Source organism: Gastrolobium bilobum, unplaced genomic scaffold (genome assembly GCF_033153095.1).
Source record: "Gastrolobium bilobum isolate Gb01-03AN ecotype WA unplaced genomic scaffold, APGP_CSIRO_Gbil_v1 utg20296, whole genome shotgun sequence".
In the NCBI taxonomy this organism is placed as follows: Eukaryota; Viridiplantae; Streptophyta; class Magnoliopsida; order Fabales; family Fabaceae; genus Gastrolobium; species Gastrolobium bilobum.
The window spans coordinates 156,637-180,328 of NW_026896617.1; the positions used below are offsets into that span (position 1 = coordinate 156,637).

The 23,692-nt window shown below is 34.6% G+C and overlaps 1 protein-coding gene across 1 annotated transcript; it reads right to left on the reverse strand.

Moving 5' to 3' along the window:
- Positions 1-7,534: 7,534 nt before the first annotated feature.
- On the reverse strand, positions 7,535-10,559 carry LOC133301021 (DEAD-box ATP-dependent RNA helicase 39-like). Its single transcript, XM_061500618.1, has 5 exons — positions 9,966-10,559; positions 8,755-8,844; positions 8,296-8,472; positions 8,036-8,176; positions 7,535-7,924 (listed from the first exon to the last, which is right to left on the reverse strand). The coding sequence occupies exons 1-5, from the start codon at positions 10,521-10,523 to the stop codon at positions 7,757-7,759; spliced, it is 1,134 nt and encodes a 377-aa protein (XP_061356602.1). The 5' UTR covers positions 10,524-10,559; the 3' UTR covers positions 7,535-7,756.
- Between the last annotated feature and the right edge of the window lie 13,133 nt (positions 10,560-23,692).

Consider the following 23,692-nt stretch of genomic DNA (forward strand, 5'->3'; position numbering starts at 1 on the left):
GAGTATAATAGTTTTCTTATGACGCTTAAGATTAGGAGTTTCAGGTCCTAATACTTTCTCGCTAATTTCTTTTGATATAAATGGATTTGTATTTACTTCTAGTGAATGGACCATCATTGGGTCACTTATATGGTAACATTGGTGAAATAACCATTTTGGAAGATGCTCGATCTACAGGCCGAGACAATAATATGTTTGAGACCACCATACAATGATCTTTGCAGCTCGATGCTAAACATGTTGTGAATTTCATTCTTTCCATATATGAGTATGGAGAATTCTTCAGGGATTATCATGTAAATACCATCATCAAGTGACATTGCAGTCATGGCGTTCATTACATGCATCTCAAGATGCACCGTAATTGTCATACTGATCAAGTAACAGAACGTAATAGAATTCATTACGGGAAAGTAAACACCATAATTGATATAGGTCTCTGCAAAAACCTTTGTTCTTTCTTAATTGCCTTATATCATTCATTCTCATATGAAAACTTCTAGCATTCTTATAGTTTTGGGTTCTGGAACTAGATTATCTCTTGAGATAGAAAGAGTTACTGAGAAGGCAAATGTGTCGCCGACGACATATAATATTAGATAAATATTTTCTCCCTTATCAATATAATTTGTTGCAACTTTCATGTAAATATCAACCAAATCTTCGTCATTTCCTATGACATTTAGATTTGGCCGTTCTCTATTTTAGAAACGCCCAAGGGACTTAGCGCAGTAATGTCCAAGGGGGAGCGTTACAAAATGGACATTACTACATTAGAATGTTACAAATGTACATACATTATTAGGTTTTATCACACTTTATGAGAGATTAAGTATTGTATCATAACGATAACATGATTTAAGTCAGCTATAATGGCATAACGTTAACATGATTTAAGTCATCCATATTTTACAACAAATTATATTTTTCTTGCACTAATTTTTATTAAACTATAGTTATATTTTTTTAATTATAACCAATTATTATGACGTCAACATTTATTCTATGTCCCTGAATACAATATATTTCTAGTAAAATTTAATTATTACCCTGCATATAAAACATCTAGTATAATGGATGTTATATTGACTGCTTTATTTATATTAACTCAATTTATCAATTAAATCATAGATCGTAATTCTTACAACTCTGTTTATAAATATGGGTGTGATTTTTTTCCACATAATTACAAGATTCTATAAGATGTATAATATATCTATGCTCTCTCTCTCTATTATCGAATGAGAAGAATTGTGAATTCATTATCTGAATTGAAAAGATACAAGAAAACTGATATATAAATTAGCTGATACAAAAGAATCTTCTACTAAAAACTAACTAATCAAAGAACATAATTAACTAATTCTTGATAACAGAAACTATAAAAATAACTAAAAGTTAGTTATTGCTGCTATGATATAATTAACAATGATGCCCCCCTCAAGTTGGAAGGTGAATATCGATGAGCCCCAACTTGGACATAATAGAATGAAATGGAGCTGGAAGCAAAGGCTTTGTCAAAATGTCAGCAAGTTGCACTTTAGTAGAAATAGGTAACAAATGAATTAAACCAGTGTTGACCTTTTCTTTAATAATATGACAATCCAACTCAATATGTTTGCTCCTTTCATGAAAGCTTGGATTATGGGTTAAGTATATAGCAGATTGGCTGTCACAGTATACATAGGCTGGCTTAGAAGATGAAAGACCGAGATCATGTAACAAGTAATTAATCCATTGGATTTCACAAGAAATGTTAGCCAACACATGGCACTCAGCTTCTGTAGATGATCTAGAAACTGTTGTTTGTTTCTTGGATTTCCATGAAACAAGAGCATGACCCAGAAAAACACAAATACCAGAAACAGATCTTCGAGTATCCAAACAGCATCCCCAATCAGCATCAGCAAATCCAGATAGGAGAAGATCATTGTGAGATGGAAAAAATAAACCTTTGCTAAGAGAACTCTTAATGTAACGTAGAACTCTCATGGCAGCTTGCATATGTGCCTCCATGGGATTGAATACATATTGGCTAAGTTGCTAAACTGGAAAAGAAAGATCTGGACGAGTTGTTGTGAGGTAAAGAAGTCTGCCAACAAGACGACGATAAGCAGAAGGATAAGAATATGTTGAACCTTGGATGCGCTGAAGCTTTTTGGAAGGATCCATGGGAGTGGTACAAGGTTTACAACCTAAAAGACCACTATCAGCTAGAAGTTCCAGAGCATATTTTCTTTGATTCATCACCAAGCCTTTGGATGATCGAGAAACTTCAAGGCCAAGGAAGAATTGAAGACAGCCTAGATCTTTGATTCGAAATTGATTATCCAGCTGCTGTTTGACATTGGATATCCCGTATAAATCATTTCCAGCAAGAACAATGTCGTCCACATAGATGAGAAGAGCAGTAAATGAAGATCCAGAACTCTTGATAAACAAAGAGTGATCAACATTTGAAGAATGATATCCAAGAATAGTAAGGAAGACTATAGAGCATGATATAGTATTTAAAAGTTTACTGACAGATATCAAATTGACATGAAATTCACGTAAGTATAAGTGTATCTGTCAAACGTACAGTTCCAGAAGATGTAGCAAATATCTTGGAACCATTTGGAAGGGTTATGGGTATTAGTTTAATTTGGGATAAAGAATCAAAATGAGAGGATAGATGGGTTATATGATCTGTTGCACCAGTATCAATAACCCATCTAGATTGAATGTTACCTATTGATGAAGTAAATGCATTGTTAAGGGATGTTGCTGTTTATATGTGATTAGAAGCATGTGTTCCAGTGTTTACATCTCCCATTTTTGATTGAATCAACTCAAGAATTCTCTGATATTGAGTATCAGAAAAGACATCAGCTTCTTTTACATTTTCTTCAGAATTCTTGATATCATCTTGTGTAACAAGATTTACAGCTCTTGATGTAGCAGCATTTCTTTGCTTAAATCCAGGTGGATAACCATGTTTCTCAAAACAGGTTTCCACAGTGTGGTTGGTTCTTCCACAATGAGTACATAGCTTGGTTCTTTTCCCTCTAGCATAGCTGTTTCGACCTCTGCCACGACTATTATTGTCTCCACCACGATTAAAATATCTGTGTGGAAACATTTATAAGCAATTTTGAATCTTCAAAAAAATCAACAACATGTGAGTCAACTTTTATTTTCCTTTCCTGTTGAGTAACTAAAGAAAAAATTTCATTTACTGATGGAAGAGGTCGCATCAGCATAATTTGTGACTTGACATTTGAGAATTGTTCATTTAATCCTCTAAGAAATCTTATAGCACAATCTCTTTCCTTTCCATCTCGTATACGATTGGACAATCCACAATTACATGGAATGGCACAAAGACATCTAGGGAGAGGCTGCAAAGTTTCAAGTTCATCCCATAATGTTTTCAAATGAATAAAAAAATCAGAAACTGACCTTTCTCCTTGTTGAACACGATAAATGTCTTCTTGAAGATCTGTTATACGAAAAATATCTGCTTGAGAAAATCTTTGTTGAAGATCTCTCCAAGCATCTGTTGCATTTTCGATCCACATGATCGATTGTACAATTGACTCACTAACTGAACGATGAATCCATGAAAGAATCATTGTATTGCATCTTTGCCATGCATCATACATTGGATTATCTTGGTTAGGAATTGCTATAGTGCCATCTACAAAACATAGTTTATTCTTTGATCGAAGGGACATCTTCATTGCCCTTGACCAAGAGTGATAATTATTTCCATTTAACAAAGAAGAAACAAGAACAGTTGATGGGTTTTCACCAGCATGAAGAAAATACGGATTTGCTGGGTTCGTCAGGTAATCAGGAAGAACATTCGCCATTGTAAAGAATAGAAATATTGAAAAGAAGATGATTGAAAAAGAAAGATAATGATCAACACACAAGATGAATACCAATGTTGAGCTCTGATATCATATTATGGAATGAGAAGAATTGTGAATTCATTATCTGAATTGAAAAGATACAAGAAAGCTAATATATAAATCAGCTGATAAAAAAGAATCTTGAAGTAAAAACTAACTAATTAAAGAACAAAATTAACTAATTCTTGATAACAGAAACTAAAAAAATAACTAAAAGTTAGTTATTGCTGCTGTGATATAATTAACACTGATACTCTCAAATGTAAAAATTAAACTGAGTTGAGTGAGCTGCATTGCTGTATTCAGAAGCTGCTATATCACATGAAATTTTCTTTCACATTTTTTTCTCTCTCAGCCAAATTGTAAGAAATTAAAAATAAATAACAAACAACCACTCAAAGTCATTAGTAGGAATCAACATTTCTCATTAACAAATTCAATTTGTATCCCTGATACTGTGTTTCTTCAAATTATGATAATCATAATAGTGATTAATATTTAAAATTTTATCATTTGATGTTTTAATTAAAGATATTCATATTTAACTCAACTAGCTCTCATAAAAATAATGAGTTAATTTAGTTCAAATTAAATAATTTTTTCCCAGAGTATCTAATTAGGATGGATTGAATTTGCAGGTTAAAAAAAATGTAAACAAAATTTTAGCATAATATTTGATGTGAAAACAACATTCATCTAAACACAAATTCATGGATAATTGTTACAAATGTATATTTAAATAGAAGTTCAAATCCACAAGAATTAGGGTTTCACTTTGTTACTCCCCTCGAAAAAATAATTAAGTCTCAACTAGGGGTGTTTACCTGTTATGAATATAATTATCGGCCTGTGGCCTGACTTATTTACAAAAAATTAAAGCCTGATTTAGCCTGTTAGCCTATTTTAAGAAAATAAAACAACAAAAATTTATCCAAATAGAATATACAATCAACAGCATTAGTAATTCCATAAATATTTATAAATTCAATGTATATTCAAACATCATAATATAGAATAAAATTATTCAAAAAGTCTATTTAACCAATAAAATGGGGTGAAATGGATTGAGGAGAGAGAAAAGACTATTACAAGTAGTATAAAAATATAAAATAAAAACAAAAATTAATATATTAGGCTAGCCTGATAGGCTCTAAGGTCGAGCTTTTAAATTGGAGCCTGATACATTTTTATTAAACGAGCTTTTATACATCTTCAAACTTGGTTCCAACAACCAATTTCAGGCATGTAAGCTCAGGCCTTCACGAGCCGAGCCAAAGGCTCCTGATTCGTTTATCACCGCTAGTCTCAACCAAAAGCACGTGCTGGTCAATATTTTTTTTTTTTTGGAAAACATTAAAAATTCCCTATAATTTTGCTTTGAATCAGTTACCTCTTTATTATTTTTTATTTTTTAATCATTTATCCAATTCAACACCGCTAGAAACTTAACTAATTTATTTATTTTACTTTTCTTAGAAGAAGAAAATAGAATGATGAAAAAAATATGTTAAAAAATTACAACACTCACTGAAAAGACTAAAAAAATGAAAATTAGAAGAAAGAATAATCAAATATATCTAAATCAAAAAGAATAAAATAGACTGAAAAATTAAAATACAAAACAAGACCAAATATGTTAGAAATTTATAGCAGCGACATAAAAGACAAAGTAAAAAAATGTCTTAATCAACAAAATAAAAATAGACCCAAAGACAAAAAAAGATTAAAAGAAAAAAAAGAAATTAGTGTAGTAAGTTTGCAACATATTTGGTCTCATTTTTTTTCTATTTTTTTGTCATCGGTTTTTTTCTTATTTTTTATTTAGATATATTTACTCTTTTTTTCTTCTATTCTTTTATTTTTAGTATTTTAGTATTTTTTATCACTATTAAAAGAAATAAAAAAAGATAAAAAGAAAATAGAAGAAAAATAAATCAATTTTGTAAGTTTACTACATATTTGATTTTTTTTCTATTTTTTATTTTTTCCCTTTTAGTCTTTTTTTGTTGTTGTTGATAAACCACATGTATCATTTACGGGAGGCAATCCTATTCAGGGCGGGTGCAGAATTAAGGATTTAAACCCCTCAATATTGGAAATGATCAAACACATGCTCTAACTGCCACTACTAATTTTAGTATTTTCTATTACAATTAAAAGAAATAAAAAAAAAAAGACAAAAAAGTAGAAATTTTCTATTTTTTGATTTAGACATATTTGGTCTTTTTTCTTCTATTTTTTTTTTTTTTACTTTTACCCTTTTCTGTAAGTGTTTTAAAATTTTAACATATTTGTCTTGCATTTTTCTTTTATTTTTTTCTTTCTTGATATCAGTCTATTTTTTTCTTCTAAAAAGAGTAAAATAGGTAGATTAGTTATTTCTACTGACGTTAAGAATAGATTTGAATGGAAAAAACCATAAAGGATAAATGATAAAAAAAATAAAGGGTTAAGTGATTTAAAGCAATACCTTTATTTTCAATTAAGGGAATGTTTGAACTTTTTTTTTTCCTTCTTCTAAAACTCTTGAGTTGAAATACTTTTAATTTGAATATCATTATATTTTCAATTAAGCTTTGTTTGGAAGTTTGGAGAAACGGAAGAAAAGGAATTCAAGGGAGAGGAAGGGAAAAGAAGGGAAGGAAAATGAAAGGTATTCATTTTTCTTGTTTGGGAGTTAAAATTCCCCAAATTGAAAAAACTTTAATTTTAAGAATAAGAAGGATTTTGGAGAGTTTTGTGAAAATCCTCAAATCCTTTCCTTCACTTTTTTAAGCTCACAAATAAGGAAAAAGATTAGTAAAATCCTTCCACTCCTTTTATTTTCCTCTTAAAAATAACTCCCAAATACACCCTTTTATCAAATGATAACAAACTTGAAAAAGAAAAACAGGTGAATTCAAGGGTTATATTATAAAATTATCTTTTATAATAAATCATGGCTCATATGTTTCTTATTGTAGACGTGTTCGAATAAAACATAATATAAAAGTCTATTCTATGTTTAGTATATTTAAAAATTAAAATAAAATAAAACATTATATAAATTTAAAAATTGGTACAATTCAATTTCATGAAAAAGAATTAAACAAAAAAAAAGAAAGAGAACAGAGTTTTATTTGTATGTGAAACCCTACCATAGAGCATGAAGTATCAATAACAAGCTTGGCATTGTCTACCAAAAAAAATAACAAGCTTGGCAGCTGCCAGCAATACCCTCTTGGGCTCTTGGTCACAATATGTAGTTCTCAACCCATAGGGCTAAACACATACATATAATGAACTTTTGTTATAAACTATGGTTATGAACGTCTCATTTCTGCCAATGACAATTGATTTAACTAGTAAAAGTTAAAACATTTAGCTTAAAATCATAATTAGGTTCAATTTGTCCGGCTAATATGTAGTCCTTATATTAAGGATTATAGCTTACCTTAATCTTATAAGGGACAACCTCAAAGTCCCCAATTTACAAGGTAAATCATACAAAGACACCAAATGTGTGAATAATAAAAACACAGTCTGGTATTAGGTGCTTCAGAGTTAGAAGATGACGGTAACAACCAACAACCACATGTTCAAGTGATACGGAGTTTGTTCCCCTTAATAAGAGGTTTCGAGTTCAAGTCTTGGGAATGGAGAAAATGATCTTGGGAGAATAATCCCCTACAATGGGTCCAAGAGTGCTCCAATTAGATTAATATGGTAATCCATGAACTAGTGAATATATCAAAAAAAGAAAGAAAAAGATTATGGTAACAATATATACAGACACAATAAACTCAACCGACAATAAACCATATTTTTGACATTTTTTCTTGTATGATATGCCGGAGAAGTTGTAGATCAAGATGTTATTGTTATTTCAAAAGGGAATCCATGGCTTCCGCCACCTTTTTCCTTAGAGCATCCAGAGACTCTATGAAATGAAAAACTTCTGTTTGCTCCATTTCTAAAGACATTGCAGAAATATTTCCTGCATGATCACGCTCAAGATGCTTTACAAAGGGGGATTGTTCACCCAAAACCTGCCACATGAAAAAGATAAATTCAGAAACATAACAATTATGATGGAGGCCTAAGCACACCACCTTCATGCAAGAGTCCAAATACTAAAACAACAAAGTTGGTCATCATACTTCAGCTATTGTTGATATTGCCAAAATAGTTTGCAATTTTTTTATCGTAGGTTTTGATTCTTGATCTTGTAATGGTCTGAAAATTTCGTTGATTTCAGGACCAAGGCCATTACCAAGCATGAAATCCGCCTCATCCAATACCTAAAGAAATATGAAAAACACAAGTGTGATCAATGCTAGGAGCACCCAAGAACTGGTAAATGGTAACCTTAGAACCTTTACATAGATTCTGACACTAAAACATTGTAAGGGATACTAACCAAGTATCTTAATTCAGCAGGAACAACACTACCCTCTTCAATGTATTGAAGAATCTCACATGGAGTTCCAATCATGAGGCCGATTGAGGCATTTGAGTGCTCGTTATCTGGTGAAGCACAATCCTTAGCAGACTTCAATTCTGCATTATGGATGATATATTTTGCAGCATTAAAGCACTGCAATGGCCATAAAATTTGCAAGGGTCAAGATCGATCCATAAATTCCAGTTGCATACTCTACAGCTATGAAGCACCGATATTCCGAAATTTTTTTTTCCCAACAAATCGGATATGCGTATCGGAAACGTATTGTATCGTATCGACGAATTAACGGTCGTATCAAGAACATATTGGGAACGTATCGAAAACGCCGTATCGGAGTCGGTGTTTCGTAGCTCTCTACAGGACTAAACAGACAAGATGATGATAGTAGGTACTAGATAGTAGGGATAGAGTCACCTGTCCAGCTTTCTCCTCTGTAGCACAGAGCACAATGGCCCGGGGATGCTTTGAATTCGAACCAAGCAACTCTCCATCCCGTCTCAACAGCTACACAAGTTAACAGATTTAATCCATTTTTTTCACCAGGAAAGAATGAACATGGAAGAAAGAAAACTGTAAAACTAGAAACCAGTTCTCCTCTCTTGTCTAGATGTCATGAAAATTCAGATAAATTAATATATTACTAATTGATGATTTATAAATACTACAAAATTCAACCTTATTTTCTAATTTTCTTCTCACCTCACTCTGTTTCAGAGAGAATGTTCTTGGGACAAACGAGGTGCAATAGTTTTCTACATTTTGCTTCCTTCCACAATCTTCTTACCTTCCTAAACAATATAATACGACTTTTACTCCTAACCTTCTTTTCTTCCAAATTTGTTCTCCATCTATTCACCAATTGTAAAAAACATATAAGTGAATAAGAAAAAATTCAATCATGCTAATATTGTGATCATGTTGCAATTTTAGGTATCTATAAGTACCATGTTTTCTGAAGTTGTCATCAGGAACACTGGAGAATATAGATATTTTGTAAATTAATTTAAAACAATGATGAAGGGGAACCTTGGCACAACAGTTGGTACTGTGGTCATGTGACCTAGAGTTTAAAAGTTCGATTCATGCAATCAGTCTCTTTTTGCTAGGTTGCCTATTGTAAACTTTCCCTAGATCTTGCAAAGAGCAAGAGCTTTATAGTACTAAGTGGCCCTTTGTCCTATTTTAATTTAAAGCAAGGATTCTAAGAAAATTATTAACCTGATCATAATAAGTGACTTTGAAAATTTATTTTCTCTTAGTGGAATACTATAGTTGACAATCAATGCTATATATATAACAGAGTTCAAATAGATCAGACAAACAAGAAGCAGAACAGATTCGGAATTTGGTGCTGAAAAATGCTGGGAAACATTACATGTGATTATTATATATAAAAAACAATGATTAGGAACCAATATAGTTAAGGAAACCATTTTCACTTGACATCATCTTCTATGAAATAAAATACCATGTTTTTCTATCAAAGTGAAACCCCATACCAAATTAAACCATGAAATTTAAAGCCAACTTGCATTCCCAAATTCCACAATCTTGTATCCACCAGTCTAAAGAAAGTTGCTAAGGCTCAAAATCCTTGAAAGAATAAGGTATAGAATTAGATTAACCTGAATAAGGGGCAACAAGTAGGCCAAGGTTCTATCAGGTTGAGATGGTGAACTCAACAACACACTCTTCCCTTCCAAAATAGATGGAATAACCACACATTGTATCTCACTTGGAACAAAATCACCAATCCCCTCCATTACCTCAACAAGCTCCTCACTCATACCCAACTCGTTAAAACTTGCAACCACCATATCAGCTTCATTCTCATTCTGAGAACCCTTTTGGACCACCTTCTCAGTAGTAGTATCGGAACTTGATGATGGTGAAGTTGAAACTTGGGGTTTACCCTTTGAGTCTTTTGAAGACCCTTTGAGTTTCTTTTGTCTGAACTGTTCCAAAATCAGTGAATCCCTTTGGGACTTGGATGATGATGATGAAGTATTTTCTTCTTCTTGTTGAACAGAAGGGGTTATGTGGGAGGAGGAAGAGATTGAGAAACTGGTACTCCCTTGAAAACCAGAAGTGGGTGATGGTGATTTTGCAAGTGGGTAATGCTTCTTCACTGGGGAGTGCAGAATATAAGAGAGGCTAAGAAGCGCTCTGCCTCCTCTTCTCATGGCTTCTCTTTCTGTCTGCTTTTTCTTTGAGTTCTTCTAATTGTAGAAGGGGGGAATAGGTGCGAGTTGGGGTTTCGCTGCTGGAAGCCAATATAGGATTTAAGATGACTTTATTTTTTTTTTTTTGAGTAAATATCCTTTTTCGTCCTGAAAATTTTCACGAGACACAATTTAGTCCGTAGGTAAAAAAAAGTCACTAATTTTTGAAAAAAAGGGACACGTTTGTCCTTCTGTTACATGGAACGTGACGACCCACTTGACGGAGGCCAGTTGGGATATTAAGTGGCTGAGTCGCTAACGTCACAGCCACGTCGAGCGAAAACGACGTCGTTCAGATAGATGCCTTGTGTCTAGTTGGATGTTTGGACAGGTGACCCTTGCATGAAAGGGTTAGTGACCCAATATAGTCCCTGTCAAATTAGGAACCCTAAATCAGCCTAAACCATGAACTAAAAAACCCCAAAAGCTCCCCACGATGAAGATTGAAAAGAGTGTCAAGTAGAAGGTGTTTATTGGCTATTTTCTGGTGCATATAAGAAGATGAGTATGTCATCTGACTTGGGGGATCAAGTGGGAGTACGTCTTTTGGGTGTAGAACAACCTCACGGGCTGGCGGTCGAAGGTGCAAATGTGGGAGGCAAACAATCGTTTATACCTCCAAAACAGAGAGAAACCCAAATAGGGCATTCTTTGGGTGCCCTAATTTCAAGGTATACATTTGTAAATTGAGTTTTGATAACTTGGAATATTTGTTTACCGTGGTTTGTAATTTTGGCAGGATAAGAAGCCCTTTTGTAATTTTTTTAGATGGGTAGATGATGTATGTAATGAAAGGCTGGAGCTTGAAGATGGAAGAATCAACAAGGTGGAGTTGGATGTTGCTGAAATGGATTTCAAGCTGAAGTATGTGGACATGATGATTAGTGACCAATTGCAAGCTAAGTTGAATGACCAAGGTGTGAAGATTAGTGAGCAAGAACTGAGTATCAAGGTGCAGGAAAGAAAGCTGAATGAGCTATACCTGAAGATGGTGGAGGAGTTAGATAGGATGGACAAGGAAATTAGGCATGTTGGTAGGGCAGCTAGGGTCTTAGTTGCTGCTTGTGTAGGGTTTTTGATGATTTGTTTTTTTATTGCAATTCTTGTAACAATGAAATGTAGTGTACGAAATGTTTTTTTTCTTCAATGAAATGTAATGACAATGTAGTTCTGTTTTTTGATGATTAAAGTTCAAAAGATGCTATGATTATATGGCTTTGTATTTGTGTTTTTTGTGCTATAAAATGTGTTTTTGTGTATACTGGTAACTTCATGATATAATACAGTATATGTCAATAGCAATTGAACAAAGTTATGGAGTAATACAGCCTATTCCCATACATCATATGAAGTTTATTCCTGTTATGATCCCACTGTCATGATGGGGCATAATAATTTTTTTCTGCATAGTGAGGGTGAACTGATGTTATGTGGTGGTGCATGGACATTACAGATAAATGACAGTTGGATGTAGTGAAATATCCAGTCAAATTGTTTGTTGCAAATGGGAATTTGAGGAGTGGACATTGGTACCTAAGGATGAAATCTAAACCCCAATTTGTATCGGGGGCCAATTTGGTCCTTGACAATCTGTATCGGGGGCCAATTTGGTCCCTAACGTTACAAAATGGCCATGAGCTGTTTAGAGCAAAAAAGGTATTGCCAGTAACACAAACATTTAAAATTCTCAGTAGGACCAAGCTGCATTGAATACCCATGACACATTGGATTGCAGCATATGATAGATTGCAGCAAATGACAGTACATAACTGAATTCAGCAAAGAAACTTGTAGTCAAAAATGCAGCAAAAATTTTGAGAACCGAATTCCCAATGCAGCAAACATGACCTGAAGTGAAATTAAAGTCAAAAATTTGACAGTACACAAACATAATGCAGTAATACCAACCCCAAACATTTACTACACATAGCTAAGAATCAAAAAGACTCACACAGAGATTCAAAAAGCACCATACAGAGACAAATTACTGCAAAGGGAACAAATGATATAAAAAAAGGAACTTGTAGTCAGTGAAAGAGGAACTTGTAGTCATTGAAGGATGAACTTGTAGTCATTTACATTCTAAAATTACAGGACTGCCAAAAAGAGAACTTCTAGTCCTTATAAACCATTCTAAAACATCCTTCAAACTATTCCCCCATTGGCCTATTTTGCTTCAAAATACACCCATTCAGAGACATATTGTGATTCAAAAAAAGCAAGTACTTCACCTAAAAGCCTTAAATACAAAAAAAATGGGGGTACAACTGACAGTTCATACAATTCAAAAAATTGGTTACTAAGGACCATTGTTGCCTATATAACAAAAACTGAACCCCTATATAAAAAACTGATCATGTTCATTCAAGCTTGTCTTGGTGGCCTAAACCAAGGTGTGGCCATGAATGCCATAAGCCTGCTCCTTGTGCCACTGCTTGTTGCATTGAGGGTTTCAGTTGACAATTGTACTGCTGGTGGTGGGGCAGTAGGTGGTGGGCTGTTGACCCTAATGGCTTCCTCAGCTGCCTGGGACTGCCTTGAAGGTTCTCCTTGACTCAGAGGGATCTCCTCTTCATGTGTTGTTGTTATGTTGACATTAACTGCATGTGAAGGTACTGCTTCTCTCCTCCCTCTCTTGCTTGCAGCTGGTCCCTTACAGGTCTTGGCATAGTGACCAGACTGCTCACATTTAACACACCCCCATGATGATATCTCATGACTATATACTCATCCATCTGCATATAAAACAGAACATTATAATTTTTTACACTACCTTAATATTATTTTACAGTATCATACAACCAATCAATTATTATCAATATTACTATAATACTGTAACAGTCACAGTTATTTTAAATGCCTGCATTGCTAAAAAATTGGGAGTTTTTTGTAATCACTACACATAGCAACTTAAAATAACAACAGTGGGATCACATGCAACACGTTCCTAAAATATTCAACCAAAGGGGACCACATAAAAAAAACCCTAACCATCTCTTGCCCTAAACCGCACATGGGGGACCACATTAAGCAAAAAGACAATGACCAAAAAGGAAAGGGGGACAACAGATAATAAAGAAAGGGTTTCTCTCACGTACCTTGCACGAAAGTCACCACACTCACAACCGTTGTTTTAAGGATCTTCACACTAAATGCTTGCAACTGGAGAAGACACGTACACCAACAAAGCACCGTAGGTTAAAAAGGAGCTCGCGAGCGGAGGAAATGGCGGGTATGGTAATCACTACTTGTTGTCTGCCTGTGTTCACTGAGTCAACAACAAAGGATCAACAAGACTCTCTTCATCAAACGACGTTGTCCCCTTCTACTCACCTGAAACAACCTTTGAATCAAATACGACGTCGTTCCTTTCTCTCCACATGGCTGTGACGTTAGTGACTCAGCCACTTAACGTTCCAGCTGGCCTCCGTCAAGTGGGCCGTCACGTTCCATGTAACAGAAGGACAAACGTGTCCCTTTTTTTTCAAAAATTAGACACTGAAATGTGACTTATTTTTACCTAGGGACTAAATTGTGCCTCGTGAAAATTTCCAGAGACGAAAAATGGTATTTACTCTTTATTTTTTAATGCTAGGCCATAGTGTTTTACAACTCAGACCAGTCATTCGGGTATTGGGTCACAGGTTTAGCCAGGTTGAATCAGGTTCAACCGAATTTACTGTTCACATATTAAAAAAATAAATATATTACTTATATTAAAAATTCACATAAGAAAATTATCAATATATATTCCTCATTTTATATGTAAAATGTTTCTAATTTGGTTCCTCAAAAATAGTTAATTGGCTACGCTATTATAAAATATGGATATTCAGTTTAGTAAAGATCATTGTCAATCTGTTAACAATAACCTGATTTTTTAAATCAATAGAGCTCTCAAAATATTTCCATTGATTTTTTTCTCAGAAGCACGTAGGTGTAGGTAGGTAATGACAACAACAATAATTAATAATAATAACTTAAGCAAATGAAAAATTGCAACAGAGAAAAGACAAAATGCCGGGTATTGATTAATAAACCAAAATTATCAAACTAGTTGTGGGAGCAGATTGAGTGAACAGAATCCCAATGAGAAATAGATAACAACGATTTACTTGTTCAATTTCAGCCATTGACTTTCGTCTTGCAAATGGTTATGCAGCCTTAAGAGTTAAGACAAAAAAGAGAGATATAAGAGTGACGCCAATCTCAGCTAGTGAAGAACGACAATCGACGAGATATGAGACTGATTTGTGTATTTTTGGATGAAAGTATGAAACTCAAAGGCTGGAAAACATTGTAGTTCTTTTTATAGCACTTTTTTTTTTTAAAAAAAAAAACCTTTGACTAGTCCAAATTGGGTCCCCTGTAAGTCGCCGGGTCACCGAGACCTAACCGAATCGACCGGTCCAAACCGGGTCGACTGCGTAACCGGTCCAAAGGGTAACTGAACCGAGAACCCACCTCGGGTTGACCAACCCCCCTCGGGAATAAAAAAGATTCTACTTTTCATTTACCGAGATGACTCAAGAAAGAATCCATTTTTCCCTTATGTAACTCGGGAATGTGACACTTTCCCTTTTGAGGAAAGCCCAGCCAACCGTAATGAAAGAAGAAGATTGTAAAGACCCCCTCACCAGGTAACGAGTAACGAGTTGAAAAAGAAAAACAAAGGAAAGGTTTTGTTGATGGCACAACAATTCACCTTGCAGAACCCGCAGACTGTCCTTTTTCCCCATTGTTAAAGCCCTTCTTCTTGCGGCGAGGGAAAGCGCATATCGCACCCTTACCCTTAGCTTAGGAAATCTTCCTTTGTATCTCGTTCTTGAAGAATCAAAGTGATGATGTGGCTGCCACGATGATGCTATTGATGATTCCACGTCAGCATAGTTTTGATGATAACAAACAAGTCAAAGAAGATTGCTTGAAGGTGAAGCAACATCCAAAAGAAATCAAATCAAGAAACATGCACGCCAAGCATCAAGTCAAGTTCAAGATCTCAATGGTATATTTATCTAGGACTTAGGAAAATGTGTAAAGGTGTATAGTATTATAGCATTGCATAAGCTTAAGTCATACACATCATCAAATGCATAAATGAATCTTGAACTAACAAGTCAAACATGCATCTAAAGGTTTTTCAAATGACTTAAGCAAAAAAAAAGAATCATGGCATTATAACAGTTACATATTCATGGCCTTATACATCCGTTAAGAAAAGTCAAATCAAGTGGTTTAAATCGTTCAAAATTGGTTTGGAAAGAGTACTTACATAAAATATACTTTTCTAGTTAATTTCCATAACCAATCATATGCTTTACAAGTCATAGAAACCATATTGAAAGAAAGGAATTTTCGAAAATGTGTAAAAACGTCACTGCCATGAAATATCCGGATATCTGACCAAGAATATCCGGATATCAATCTCCGGATATCTGATACTGAATATCCGGATATCATATATCCAGATACGTGTGCGATGAATTTCCGGATATCTACTGTTTAAACGGCTATAATCACATATCCGGATATGTGTTCGATAAATATCCGGATATTTACTGTTTTAAACGGCTATAAACGGCTACAATCACATATCCGGATATGTGTTCGATGAATATCCGGATATCTACTGTTTTAAACGGCTATAAACGGCTAGTTTTCGAATTGGGTGCCTATATAAACCCCCCTAACATCTCAAATACAAACAATTCGGTCATTGATCATTTACCAAGTCTTTATCACTTATTCTAGCTTGCTTTTGCTCACATATTACTCATTTTGATCATTGCATAGACTTGAGCTTATCTTTGTTGTTAGGCTATACACCTACTAGTTCTTCAATTTGTAATATCTGCACTTTGAGAGTACATATCCACTCTTTATCACCTTCATCTTACTTCTTGAATCAAAAGGGGAGTGAACCCTTGTGTTGGCCTGCCAAGAGACAGAAGTCTTGAGAAGGGGAGTGAACCCTTGTTAGTCTACCAAGAGACAGAAGTCTTGGGAATTTGTAAAGGTTTGTCAAGCACCTGTGAAGCTTGACCGTTAGTGAAAGATTTGATCGAGCGACTTCAGTCTGGACGTAGGTCACAGTAGTAGTGACCGAACCAGGATATATCAAGTTTGTAAATCTCTCTATCCCTTATCTCTTGCATAAGCATTGATTAATCATTTGAGCATATTTAAATTCATATCTCATCAAATATTTACCTGATCTATTTTTTCTGTTATTTAGTCACTACACGCTGTAAATTATTTAAATTAAATAAATTGGCTTTGAAAAGAAAAGTAAGGCATTTTAATAGAAATATTTTTAAAACTCAATTCACCCCCCCTCTTGAGTTTGAGGCCACTTGTCCAACAAGTGGTATCAAAGCTTGGACTCTTGTATAAAAGGCTTAACCGCTTCAAGAGAAGTAATGGCCTCTTTGAACAATGATATGCCTCTTGAGGGAACTTCAACTTCAAGACCTCCCTTCTTTAATGGTACAGATTATGCTTACTGGAAAAGTCGAATGCAAATCTTCCTAGAATCAAATGATTTAAGAATTTGGAACATTGTTGAAGAGGGATATAAAGTCCCAACCAAAAAGGATGAGAGCAACAATGATGTTCCAAAGAATGTAAAGGAATTTTCAGAGGAAGAAATTAAAGAAGCAAATTGGAATACTAAAGCTAAAAACTTAATCACCAACGCTTTAGGAAGAGATGAATATTTTAGTATAGCTTCCTGTAAAATCGCAAAAGAAATGTGGGATGTGTTAGAAATAACGCATGAAGGAACTAGTGAGGTTAAGGTCTCTAAAATTCTAGGATTAACTAGAGAATTTGAACTATTTGAAATGAATGATGGTGAAACCATACAAAGTATGCAAAAGAGATTTACTCATATCATCACACATTTAGATGCATTAGGTTCTACATACACTAACTTTCAATTAGTTACGAAAGTTTTGAGAAGCTTGAACAGGGACTGGCAACCTAAGGTGACAGCTATTTGTGAATCAAAAGACTTGAAGACCATGTCCATTGCCACACTCTTTGGAAAACTTCAAGAGCATGAATTAGAACTGACAAGGCTAACTTTGAAGGAGCAATCCAAAAAGAAAAGCAAAGGAATGGCTCTCCAAGAAACAAGCTCAATCTTTCAAGCTGAAGAAAAAGAAAAGAATCTATCCGATGATGAATTGGATGAAGAAGAAATGAGTTTCTTTGTAAAGAAATATGGAAAATTCTTCAAAAGAAGAAACCCACAAAGAAGATTTCCCTTTCCATCAAAAGGAAAAACAAAAAATGAAGGATCACCTAAACAAAACATTACATGCTACGAATGTGGAAAAACTGGTCACTACAAAACCGATTGTCCAAATCTCCAAAATAAAGACAAATATGAGAAAAAACAATCAAAAGAGAAGAAAAGATTCAAAAAGAAAGCCTATGCAGCTTGGGATGAAGATTCAAGCTCTCCCGATAATTCAAGTGAGGAAGAAGCCAACGTATGTTTCTTGCAAGATTCTAAAGCTTCAAATAAAGTAAGCAAAGAAATACAACATATGTGCTTCATGACTATGGAAGATGGCAATGAATCGGAATCCGAGGTAAACTCTACTTGCTCTACAACTTCTCTTTCATATGAAGAACTGCAAGATTTATTTGAAGAATTACATAGTGAATCTTTAAAGCATATTAAAACTCTTAAAGAATTTAGAAAAACTATTAGATCATTAGAAAAACAAGTTGCATGTCTAAACAAAGAAATAAAAAATTTAAAGGATGAAAATGAGACACTCAAGATGATTGATGCTAGTGCAAATTGTATTAAATGTTTATCATCAAATAATCATGCATCATCATCATCATGTACTTCATGTGAAAAGCTAAAAAATGAAAATGATGATCTAAACAAAATGCTAAGCAAATTCACATGTGGTAGAGATAACTTGAATATCTGGAAATATCCGGATATGTCATATTGAATATCCGGATATCAATATCCGGATATGTCAAAATGGAATATCCAGATATCAATATCCGGATATCGCAAGTCAAATATCCGGATATTTGTCGAGTTGAGGACACTGCTGGCACTGAAGTGATCCCTTCAGCTTCCAGCTCCGACGATGACTCTTAGTCTAGGATTGCTTATTACTTTATTTTCTAGCTAGACTATGACTTTTGGATATCTGTACTCCTTTTTGCTTGCTATTATGTTTGAGTACTACGCGTATGTATTACTTTTGGCATTGTCCACAGCCAAAGCTGAATATGTGGCTGCTGGAAGTTGTTGTGCACAGATTCTATGGATGAAACAACAACTAAAGGATTTTGGGGTCGAGCTTGATCACATCCCCATTAGATGTGATAACACTAGTGCCATCAATCTCACCAAAAATCCCATAATGCACTCAAGGACTAAACACATTGATATTATACATCACTTTATACGAGATCATGTTCAAAACGGGGATTGTATTTTAGAATTTGTAGAATCTTCAAAACAATTGGCCGACATTTTTACAAAGCCTCTCCCAAAAGAAGTATTTTTCAATTTGAGAAGAGAAATTGGTTTAACTGATCCATCATATTTGTAATTTTGCATGAATATTCCTTAATCTTCGAAGCTATATTGATTATCTCATAATCCTTACCCAAAGATTGATCATTTTGATTATATATCAACTTCTTGCTATGATGTGTATGCCATATGACACGATATGTTGGATTAAAAGTGATAATATTGGATATTTTCGCATCTGTCTGGAAATATCCGGATATGTCATATTGAATATCCGGATATCAATATCCGGATATGTCAAAATGGAATATCCAGATATCAATATCCGGATATCGCAAGTCAAATATCCGGATATTTGTCGAGCTGAGGACACTGCTGGCACTGAAGTGATCCCTTCAGCTTCCAGCTCCGACGATGACTCTTAGTCTAGGATTGCTTATTACTTTATTTTCTAGCTAGACTATGACTTTTGGATATCTGTACTCCTTTTTGCTTGCTATTATGTTTGAGTACTACGCGTATGTATTACTTTTGGCTTAATGATATGCATTATCTTTTCCTATTAATTTGATCACACTAAATTCACTTGATGCATGCTTACTTACTTTATCAGATTAATTGCTTCTTTTTGATGTTGCCAAAGGGGGAGAAAAGATAATTAAATTGAGAAAAGTTCAATTAGTCAAAATGACAGGTAAAAAGGGGGAGATATACCCATATCATGAACTCAGGGGGAGTATCAAATTTAAAATAATTGAATTTATATAACACTAACCATCTTTCTCAATTTAAAGTTTGTCATCATCAAAAAGGGGGAGATTGAAGAATCAAAGTGATGATGTGGCTGCCACGATGATACTATTGATGATTCCACGTCAGCATAGTTATGATGATAACAAACAAGTCAAAGAAGATTGCTTGAAGGTGAAGCAACATCCAAAAGAAATCAAATCAAGAAACATGCAAGCCAAGCATCAAGTCAAGTCCAAGATCTCAATGGTATATTTATCTAGGACTTAGGAAAATGTGTAAAGGTGTATAGTATTATAGCATTGCATAAGCTCAAGTCATACACATCATCAAATGCATAAATGAATCTTGAACTAACAAGTCAAACATGCATCTAAAGGTTTTTCAAATGACTTAAGCAAAAAAAAAGAATCATGGCATTATAACAGTTACATATTCATGGCCTTATACATCCGTTAAGAAGGGTCAAATCAAGTGGTTTAAATCGTTCAAAATTGGTTTGGAAAGAGTACTTACATAAAATATACTTTTCTAGTTAATTTCCATAACCAATCATATGCTTTACAAGTCATAGAAACCATATTGAAAGAAAGGAATTTTCGAAAATGTGTAAAAAGGTCACTGCCATGAAATATCTGGATATCTGACCAAGAATATCCGGATATCAATCTCCGGATATCTGATACTGAATATCCGGATATCACATATCCGGATACGTGCGCGATGAATATCCGGATATCTACTGTTTAAATGGCTATAATCACATATCTGGATATGTGTTCGATAAATATCCGGATATTTACTGTTTTAAATGGCTATAAACGGCTACAATCACATATCCGGATATGTGTTCGATGAATATCCAGATATCTACTATTTTAAACGGCTATAAACGGCTAGTTTTCGAATTGGGTGCCTATATAAACCCCCCTAACATCTCAAATACAAACAATTCGGTCATTGATCATTTACCAAGTCTTTATCACTCATTCTAGCTTGCTTTTGCTCACATATTACTCATTTTGATCATTGCATAGACTTGAGCTTATCTTTGTTGTTAGGCTATACACCTACTAGTTCTTCAATTTGTAATATCTGCACTTTGAGAGTACATATCCACTCTTTATCACCTTCATCTTACTTCTTGAATCAAAAGGGGAGCGAACCCTTGTATAGGTCTGCCAAGAGGCAGAAGTCTTGGAAAGGGGAGTGAACCCTTGTTAGTCTACCAAGAGACAGAAGTCTTGGGAATTTGTAAAGGTTTGTCAAGCACCCGTGAAACTTGACCATTAGTGAAAGATTTGATCGAGCGACTTCAGTCTGGACGTAGGTCACAGTGGTAGTGACCGAACCAGGATATATCAAGTTTACAAATCTCTCTATCCCTTATCTCTTGCATAAGCATTGATTAATCATTTGAGCATATTTAAATTCATATCTCATCAAATATTTACCTGATCTATTTTTTCTGTTATTTAGTCACTACACATTGTAAATTATTTAAATTAAATAAATTGGCTTTGAAAAAGAAAAGTAAGGCATTTTAATAGAAATATTTTTAAAACTCAATTCACCCCTCTCTTGAGTTTGAGGCCACTTGTCCAACAGTTCTCCTGTTGGTGGAGTGATTATTAAAAAAAGTTTTCACTCACGTTGAGTAAGGGGAAAGAAAAGGTTTTCACCCACGCTGAGGAAAGAAAGAACCCTAGCGGAAGTCAGGAGAAGAAAACTAGTACTTTTCGGCGAGCGAGGAAGATCACATTTAGATGAAGAAGGAAGAAAAAACCTACTGACTTGGGTTTCCAAAAAGCAACCGACTCTTTCCAGGTCTAGTGTCAAAGCAGAGTACAAGGCACTCGCTCTTACTACCTCTGAACTGATATGACTTTCTTACTTGCTACGCGATCTAGCGGTGCCATTTCGCTATCCATTTTTCCTGCACTGTGATAATGCTAGCGCTACACACTTGGCGGCCAATCCTATGTTCCATGCCCGCTCTAAGCACATAGTAGTTGACTACCACTTCGTTCGTGACCTCGTCGTCGCAGGCAAATTGCTCATTCGACTTGTTCGTAGCAACAATCAAGTGGCAGACATTTTCACTAAAGGATTACCTGAACCAGCCTTCCATCATTTTCGTGGCAAATTGCTGTCTCCCGCCTGCCTTTCTCTTGAGCGCTTAATCGGTTATCTATAATAATGACTTTCTGTTAATGAAATATGCGATTCCCTTCTCTTTCTCATTATCGGTCAATCGACTGTCCATCCATGTCATGCTATAAACCATTTCTGGAATCCTGTCTCTATGACTTCATTTTTTTAGTCAAAAGACTTGTTAAAATGGTGTGTTGATGCGTGTTTCTTTCTTTAGTAACACGGTCTGTTAAATCAATCGAATAGGTCAATTGGGGGAAATGAAAAAACTCTTTTTGGCATTCTTTTTTGTTTGAGTTTAGCATCCCTTGCTTAGTTCCTATATCCCAGGCTATCAACCGATTCTTTCCTCTTTCCTGCTCTTCCCTTGTTAGTTACAGGGAATTGTTCGGAGTTTGCAGTTTAAACAATAAGGAACTTAGATGGAGAACGAAGAGAAGAAAGAAGTGATTCTTCACCAGCATATTCTTCGATGCACCAGAAGAAAGTAAGCAGCCCCCTCAAACTAATTAATCATCAACTATTAGATTGATCAATTCTAACAACGAAGATAGAAATTACGCACAGGGTAGAGATAAAGATAATTATATAAACGAATAATTATAAACCAATCCGTTGTAACAAGGGTTCACATAGGGTTTGTGACCCTAACTACAATAAAAGGAACTTAACCAACCATTGTCTTGGCTAAAATATCAATATTCAACATAACCTGGAAATTGGAAAATGGGAGAACAAGATGAACAAGATCTTCGCAAGACTCTCTCTCTGAGCACGACCGCCGTCTCTGAAGAATTAGGTTCTTAACTCTGTGTACAATCTCCTTTTTATATCCCCCTCTCCTTCTTCCAAGTTTTCCCTTTTTAAAACACGATACTTTTTTCTCGCAAACTAGCGCTGGACCGCGCCGCTGTGGCGCTGGACCGCGCCAGATTCCTGGTATTTGGCCTGGCAAAAGCTGATGCATTTCCTATAGCTCGCAATGCGGCGCTACCTTGCGTCAGATTCCTGGTATTTGGCTTGTGCACGCTGCATTGAATTTCCACCCGATTGGAATCAGATCACCAAGCTTTTCGTAATTTCCATATTTTCTTCTTCTTCTACCTATATAAACACAACCAAAAGGTGAGAAATATCATTGACATGGAAAAGTCAATATAGTAAGCAAATATGTATATAAACTGCTCTTTTATGACTTAATCCTTTTCAATTTCAGCTTAGAAAACTACCTCTGCCAGAGGCATATCACATTTGGATAAAAATTTTGGTAAAACGTGGCATTTTGGTCACAAATCCATTTAATTATAGAAAAAAATATTTCTCCGGTAACATAAGATAAAATCATCTCCAATAACCTCATAAATACATTGTTTAGGAGATCTCAGAAAAAAAATACAAGGTATTATAATAATTTTATTTTTTTTAATCATGTAATGTTATTAAAATATCATTTAATTTTTTTTCCAAACCTCCAAAATGATATTGTTTTGAAATTGCAGGATATAATTTTATTTCATGTTGCAAGAGAAACTTTAATTCCTTAATTAAAATAATTAAAAGTTTATTTAGAAACATGATGAGAAATTTAAATTTTGTGATCTTTTTTGACAAGGGTTGTGTATTGCAGGATTGTATGTTGAGTCAGACGATTGGACTAGGTGACAACCGAGCAGGGGTCTATGTGTTTCACTTTGCACAACCATTTGTCGCT

Excerpts from the sequence above, each read along its gene's own strand:
- LOC133301021 (XM_061500618.1), bottom strand. The coding sequence starts at position 10,523 with ATGAGAAGAGGAGGCAGAGCGCTTCTTAGCCTCTCTTATATTCTGCAC. Across the intron at positions 8,473-8,754 it reads CAGAGGAGAAAGCTGGACAG|TGCTTTAATGCTGCAAAATA; the intron begins GTGACTCTATCC and ends TGGCCATTGCAG. Across the intron at positions 7,925-8,035 it reads CAATATCAACAATAGCTGAA|GTTTTGGGTGAACAATCCCC; the intron begins GTATGATGACCA and ends TTCATGTGGCAG.